General features: G+C 40.3%; 1 protein-coding gene across 1 annotated transcript; it reads right to left on the minus strand.

Moving 5' to 3' along the window:
* Nucleotides 1-6,055: 6,055 nt before the first annotated feature.
* On the minus strand, nucleotides 6,056-7,717 carry GK2 (glycerol kinase 2). The gene has a single exon (XM_012647182.1). The coding sequence runs from the start codon at nucleotides 7,715-7,717 to the stop codon at nucleotides 6,056-6,058; it is 1,662 nt and encodes a 553-aa protein (XP_012502636.1).
* Between the last annotated feature and the right edge of the window lie 228 nt (nucleotides 7,718-7,945).

Genomic DNA, 7,945 nt, shown 5'->3' on the forward strand with positions numbered 1-7,945 from the left:
TCATCCGCTGCTCTGATCACATCCATGAGGCCTCAACAGGTGGAAACAAGGAGGTGTGATGAAGCAGATCGTCTACTTCAGTTCTGAGAAAAAGCTTTGGCAAAACAGAATTACCCTTATCTGGAGTCAGTAGAACATTTTTGTCCTAATTTTTGCCCAGATCTCATTCGAAGCTACTAGACATACAGTATAGTGTCTCCTTACTACTTTCGGCTTTGTGAATATTCTCCAAACTTGGATTTCCTATGACGCTTGAAAAACATCCTTTGATAACTGACTATAAGAGAGGTTTATTGATTAGTTACAAGAAACTGAATTTCGTAGATAGTTTAATACAGGATTGTTAACACGGTTCCATTACCCTCTGCTTTTTGCCATCAGAGGTCAAAGCCTTCTTTTGTTTTCTTTTTCTAAAATAGATCAGTTTGTTGAGCGCGGATATGATAATGAGCTGTAATGTATGCTAAACACACAGAGAGCGAGGATCACATGCGGTTTCTCCGAGGCGCAAATAAATTGGGCTGTGAAGGTTGTTGGTGCAAACTACGGGGGATATTTAAATAATAAGTTTATTAAGTTGATGCGTTTTGTATTGATTGCAACAATCCGAATAGAGGACTCGCGAGCTGTCATTTCAGTGGGAGGTTAAAATAGGTGACTGAGATGTTGTTGTATTTATTCTAGACTTTGCAAGATTATTACCCTAGGGGATCTTATTAAAGATTTAAAAAAAAAAGGCATGGAAGCAAATGTTTCATATCCTGCAGTCAGAGTTGGTGCATAAATGTTTCATCTAAACGGGGATCGTCGAATGGAACATTTAGACCCGTGCATTGAGAACGAGGGCTTACCATGAGAGAGACAATAGCTTCCTTAGGAGATTATGGGTATTGATATCAAAATGATAACATAAGCATCAGAAATCAGGCACAAACAGATACTAATTCAGGATTCCGAGTGGGATGGGGAGGAGGAGGTGCTTATCTCTCCAAGTTCAGTGTATCTGGTTGCCATTCCTAGAGCTGCGTTAGAAATGATTTAGCTTCTACGTGGATACCACACAGAGCGTCTTTAATTAGATTTAATAGTGCATCTTGTTTCTCTTTAGATACCTTTAATATTCCTTTCCCTTCTTGGTCTTCTCTGTTTCTCTTTTCTCTTCTCTTCTCCTCTCCTCTCCTCTCCACCTGTACCCCATCCCTGCCACCTGCCTCCTCCCCTCCCAGCCTCTACTTACTTGCTCTAATTCACAAAATGCATCCTTGGAAAACAGCATCGGATTAGATGCTTTTCTTTCTTCTGGTTAGCGTTCCAGCTCGTGCTCTCTCACACGCATGCCTGACATGAAATGATGACTCGCTGTTTCATAACATGCATGCAGTGAGACCCCGTCATCGTAATTTAACCGTGTAGTTGTGCTTAGTGGCAATATAGAGAAATTATTAATCAGCTCATTTTGTAGTAGAATATACAGAAGCTCCTTGATAGCCTTGGGGCAAAGTACTGTAATTTACCAATATCATGCGAGTTAAATTATAAAAATGACACAGAGGCAGAGATATTTTAAAAAAGGAAAGGCGATAATCACAGGAGTGTGTATACAGGAAGGAGAATGAGCTGCTGAGTTTCAGGACTTTGACTCTGATTTTCTGATGATGTCTTTGTTTGTAACTCTTCATGAGGTCATTTGCAATAGGTCCCAGACTGCGAGTTATAGCCAGATAAATGAAATGAGAAATTAATTTGTTTTAAATGATACTAGACATTAGCATGCACTACTCCAGCCTAATCACACAGATGACTTCAAATAAAGCTCACAGACTTGCGAGAGATGGGAACCTGTGCTCCCCACGCTAGCCGACTACAGAATCGGTGAGGCTACGTCGGTATGCACAATAGAGAAAAGATTAAGCTACTTAAGCAGACTTTTATTATATTCCTCCAGAGTTTGAAAATAATTTTTTTCTTTTTAAAAATAGTTTTATTAAAGTAAGATTGACTGCAGATATTTAAAGTGTTCAGTTTGATTAATTTTGACGTGTGTATTTACCCTGGAAACCCTCACCGTAATTAATGTGATGGATATATTCACCTCTCTCAACTTTTCTTTGTGCCCTTTTATAATCCTGCCTCCTGCCCCCTCCCCAGCTCCTCCCAGTTTCCAAGCAGCTACTGATCTACTTTCTGTCACTGTACGATAGTTTGCATTTTCTGTGATTTTTATATGAACCGGATCCTACACTATATACACACATATGTTTTTGGTCTGGTTTCTTGCACTCAGCTTAATAATTACTTTGAAATTCATCCATGTTACAGTTTTTACCGATAGTTACTTCTTTTTGTTGCTGAACCGTATTCCATAGTATGAATGCGCTATAGTTTATCTTTTCACCTGTTGACAGACAGTTGAGTTTTGTCCAGTTTTTGGCTATAATAAGTGCTATGAACAAGTCTTTGTATGGATATATGTTCTTATTTCTCTTGGCTAAATACCTAGGATAATATGAAAAATGCATATTTAATTTTTTAAGAAACTGTCACATTTGTTTTCCAAAATGTACCATTTTACATTTCCAAAAGCAGAATATGAAAGATAAGTTCTTCTACCTCTTAACCAACATTTGGTATGGTTAGTCTTCTTATTTTAGGCATTCTGGTTACTGTGTACTTCTATCTCATGCAGTTTTAAAAATTTTTTTTTATTTTCAGCATATTACGGGGGTACAAATGTTTAGGTTACGTATGTTGCCTTTGCCCCACCCGGGTCAGAGCTTCAAGCGTGTCCATCCCCCAGACGGTGCACACCGCACCCATTAGGTGTGAATATACCCATCCCCTCCACCCTCCTCCCACCTGCCCGACACCCGATGAATGTTACTAGTATATGTGCACATAAGTGTTGATCAGTTAATACCAATTCCACGGTGAGCACATGTGGTGCTTGTTTTTCCATTTTTGTGATACTTTACTTAGTAGAATGGGCTCCACTTCTATTAAGGATAATGCAAAAGGTGCTAGATCATCATTGTTTTAGTTGTTAATATGGTGGAGTACATTGATTCATTTTTTTCATTGCACTAATTCATTATCCTATCTTTATATATTCCCTCACTTGGGCATGATATATTATTCTTTTCATATAGTGTTAAATTTACTTTGCTAAAATTTTGTTTAGAATTTTTGCATCTATGTTTATGAGGGATATTGATCTACAGTTTTTTTCCTTATGTCCTTTTTTCTGGTGTTGGAATCAGGATAATGCTGTAAACCTGGCCTCATAGAATGAGTTTGAAATATTACCTTCTTTTCAGTTTTCTGGAAAACTTTGTGTAGAATGGGTATTATTTCTTCCTTACAAGTTTTAAGAAGTCACTGTTGAAGGCATTTGGGTCTGGGGTTTTCTTTGTAAGAAGGTTTTAAAACTAAAAATTCAATCTTTTTAAGAGATATAGGGTGATAAGGTTATCTTTTTCTTGAGTTTTAGCAGTTTGTGTTTTCCAATGAATTTGTTCATTTTATCTAAGTTGTCAAATTTACTGGTATAAAGTTTTCATCATATTTCTGTATTCTTTTTAATACCCTTAGGACCTCTAATGGTGTCATTCTCTTGATAATTTTTGTCTTCTTTTTTTTTTTTTTTTCTGGTCATTGTGGCTAAAAGTTTTTCAATTTTATTTATACTCTGAAAGAACCAACTTTTGGTTATATTGATTTTCACTATTGTTTTCTATTTTCTATACCATTGATTACTGCTCTCATTTTTACTATTTCTTTCTACTTTATGTTTAATTATTCTATTTCTAGTTCCTTAAGGTAGAAGTGGGAAGCATTGATTCAAGACCTTTTCTCTCTTCTAATACATGCTTTCAATTCTAATTTCTCCTTAAGTACTGCTTTAACAATATCTCACAAATTTTGAGATGTTGTGTTTTCATTTTTATTCAATTCCAAATGCTTTCTGTTTTTCCTCTTTATCTCTTTAACTTATGGCTGAAAGCTTGTTATTTAGTTTCCAAATATTGGGAATTTTTCCAGAGATTTTTTTTTGTTGTTGATTTATAATTCCAATGTGTTCAGATAGCAATTTATATGAAATCTTTTTTTAATTCTTGAGGCTTGGTTTATGGCCTGAATATGGTCTAGCTTGGCAAATGTTTCATATGCACTTGAAAAGAATATGTATTCTCCTGTCACTGGATGACATGTTGTATGAATGTGAATTAAGGCAAATTTTTTGATAGCATCGTTAAAATCTTCTAGATCTTATTAAATCCTGTTGCTTTTTCTATCAATTGTTGAGGAAGGGATTTTGAAATTTCTTACTGTAATTGTAGATTTATCTACTTTTTCTCTCAATTATATCAGATTTTGTTTTATATATTTTGAAGCCCCATCATGAAGTACATAAATTTTTAAGATAGTTATGTTCTCTTGATGAATTTACAAAATGACATTCTTCATTACTGGTAATATTCTTTGCTCTAAAATTTACTTTCTGATATTTCTTTTGATTAATATTAAATCTTTTTTCTACTCTTTTACTTTTAAGCTATTTTTTCTTTATATATGAAATGCATTTCTTGAAGATAGCTTTTAAAATCTAATATGACAATCTTTTTAATTGGGGTAATCAAACCATTTACATTTAATGTGCTTATTGGTATGGTTAGGATTAAATATATTTTCGTGTGACTATTTTCTACTTTTCTGTCTTCCTTTTTCATCTCTTGTATATACCTTCTTTAGAATTGACTATTTTTATAGTTCAAACTTACATACTTAACTATGTTACTAATTATAACTTTTTCTTTTGTTATTTTAGAATTTATTGGGTATATTTTTAATTATCAGTATTTCAAGTGATATTATACCTTTATATACTTCCTGTATATAAATTTCAAAATATTACACTTCCATTTATTCCCTTATTTGCTACTGTTCTCTTTTATGCATGCTTAAACTTCATACTATATTGTTATTATTTTTGTTTGAATAATCATTTATCTTTTCCTGCTTGAAAACAATATTTAACTGCAGTTTTCCATAGTTTTTTCTTTTTTGAGCATACATTCAGCTAAGACAATTAAATAAAAAGTTGTTATAAAAAATATTACTGAAATCATAATACACTTTTTGTATCAACATAAAACATATAATTAATTTTAAATAATGCCTTTTAAAGTTTCTCCTGATAAATAATAGGTATATATATTGCCCCAAAATGTAGATAGCTCTTTATACTAAAATGTTTCCGTATGTGGTCTGCCTAGGACCATCCCTTTTATAACCTACTGGCTATAATGTGTTCTGAATTTATAAATGAGCTGTTCTATTATGGTATAGACATGCTAAAAAAAAAAAAATGGTAAAAGGGTCCTTCTCCCTAAAGGACTCATGGGACAATTCACTGTGATTAGTGAAAGCATGTAAAATGTCTGAAGAATTTCAATTTGGCAGGTATTTCTTAGAAACTAAGCTATGAGAATACTAAATGTTTATTGTAAGAATTTAGCAAATATTTCCATTAAACATTGAGTGAAGATGTTGTGGTCTTTCTACTATGAAGAGGAAAGGACTTGTGGGGTCTATGTAAAACAACAATAATAACAAAAATTCCTTCAGTTTTAGGAGATTAGTTACTGCTCTTAATCAAGTGTGTGCACCACAGAGAGCCAAATCTAAGTCCATAAGTATGTTTATGTTTAGAATATGTTTGATAAAAGACTTCATGGGTAGAATCTGAAATCCTGTAATTTAGAAAGGATGGGGCAGAATGTTGTAACAATGGAGGGGAGTGGTCCCCGAGATAGATAGCCCAACCTTAAATGCAGAGCTAAAAAACACACCACATGTTTCTATGTTGTTTTTCTACTGTGTTTTCTTTATTTCAAGCCACAAGTCTACTTGTAGGATTCTCATGGGTCATGTAGCAAAGCGTTTCATAAATAAAATCAGAGTCTATAATAGTGTCGGCACATTCAGAGACAGAATTGCTGGATTCTTTCAGTATGTAAAAAGCTCACGTCGTGGGACTCCATGGTGGTGGTGGTGGTTATGGTACACCCGAGATGTATCTTGCTCCAATTAACATTATCATGCTACTCACTATAAAAAAACCCAAAGGCAGACTGGAGAAGATACTAGGGTCACCACTTTCCGTAGACTGAGACGGAACAGAACCCATCGACTTCAGCACGGCTTTCTTCCACGTAGAAAAACGAACTTCACTTTCTTTGGCCTGGATCTGTGGTTCAAACCGTTCCATCCTGACGACTGTCAAATCCTCGGGTTCGAGACTCCAGACGCCGACTCCTTCTGCAGCTCCTGCTGCCATGGCAGCTCCCAGCGCAGTGGTTTCGGACATGGGGGACTTTATCACGGGGATATGCAGAATATCTGCTTGGAGCTGCATCAGAACGTGGTTAGCGGTCATCGCTCCGTCCACCTGCAAATGACGAAGTGGCATTCCACAGTCACGGTTCATGGCCTCCAAAATTTCTCGCGTCTGGAAACAGACAGCTTCCAGTGCGGCATAAGCGATATGACATTTATTGGTAAACTGAGTGAGGCCACAGAGGATCCCTCTTGCACTGGGCTCCCAATGAGGCGCGTACAGCCCTGAAAAAGCTGGGACGAAGTAGCAGCCGTAGGAAGTACCTACTTCGTCTGCAAGTTTTTCGATGTCCTCCGAGGTCTCTAGGATGCCAAGGTTGTCTCTGAGCCAACGAATGACGCCACCAGCTATGGCCACAGAACCTTCCAGTGCGTAATGGACGGGCTTGTCCCTGCCTAGCTTGTAAGCCACTGTGGTCAGGAGCCCGTGTTCAGAGAACACACACTTACGACCCGTGTTGCACAGCAGGAAGCAGCCCGTCCCGTACGTGTTTTTGGCCTGTCCTTCCTGGAAGCACATCTGTCCCACCAGCGCAGCAGACTGGTCCCCCAGACACCCGGATATGGGCACGCCTTCCAGGGCCCCCGCTCGTATGCGCCCGTAGATCTGAGAAGAGCTCCAGACGTCCGGAAGCATGTCCATGGGGACCTCGAAGAAGTCGCAGAGCTCCCGGTCCCACTGCAGCGAGTGGATGTTGAAAAGCATCGTCCTGCTGGCGTTGGTGACGTCCGTGCCGTGCACGCCGCCCTGCACGCCGCCCGTCAGGCTCCAGATGAGCCACGAGTCCAGGGTGCCGAAGAGGGCCCGGCCCTCCTCCACGGCCCTCCGCACCGCCGCCACGTTGTCGAGCATCCAGCGCAGCTTCACGGCGCTGAAGTAGGTGCTCAGCGGCAGGCCCGTCTTGGACCTGACGAAGTTGTTGTTGCCCGGGATCCTCCTGCTCAGACTCTCCACCGTCGCCTGCGTCCTCAGGTCGAGCCACACGACGGCGTTGTAGAGCGGCTCCCCGCTCAGCCGGTCCCACACCACCGTGGTCTCCCGCTGGTTGCTGACGCCCACGGCTTTGATGCGGGACGCGTCCACGTGCAGCTGGCGGAGCTTCTCGCACGTCCGGGCGATGCACTCGTACACGGCCTGCAGGATCTCCTTCGGGTCCTGCTCCACCCACCCTTCTCTGGGGAACTCTTGCGTCACTTCCACTTGGTGATGGCCGAGCAGTTCGGCCGTTTTCGAATGGAAAACCAGGAAGCGAGTGGAGTTGGTGCCCTGGACCACGGCGCCCACCAACGGCCCGGCCGCTGCTTCCTTCGGGGCCGCCATGACACCACCAGCTCCGCTCCGGCAGCGCCGCTACCGGTTTCCCGGGCGACGGCGGCGTTGGTGGGCGGGGCGCGCAGCACGTCAGGGTCACGAGGCGCAGGCGCGGTGGCTATGGCCGCCTAACGCGAGGCCGCACAACGCAACCTTTGCCCCTTAATGGCGAGCCACCTTCTCGCCCCGCCCCTTCCGGCCTAGGCCCCGCCCCTTCTGGCCTAGGCCCCACCACTT

This window comes from Propithecus coquereli, unplaced genomic scaffold (genome assembly GCF_000956105.1).
Source record: "Propithecus coquereli isolate 6110/MARCELLA unplaced genomic scaffold, Pcoq_1.0 Scaffold26, whole genome shotgun sequence".
Classification (NCBI taxonomy): Eukaryota; Metazoa; Chordata; class Mammalia; order Primates; family Indriidae; genus Propithecus; species Propithecus coquereli.

Bases quoted from the DNA above. Each gene is read 5' to 3' on its own strand.
- GK2 (XM_012647182.1), bottom strand. From the start codon at position 7,717: ATGGCGGCCCCGAAGGAAGCAGCGGCCGGGCCGTTGGTGGGCGCCGTG.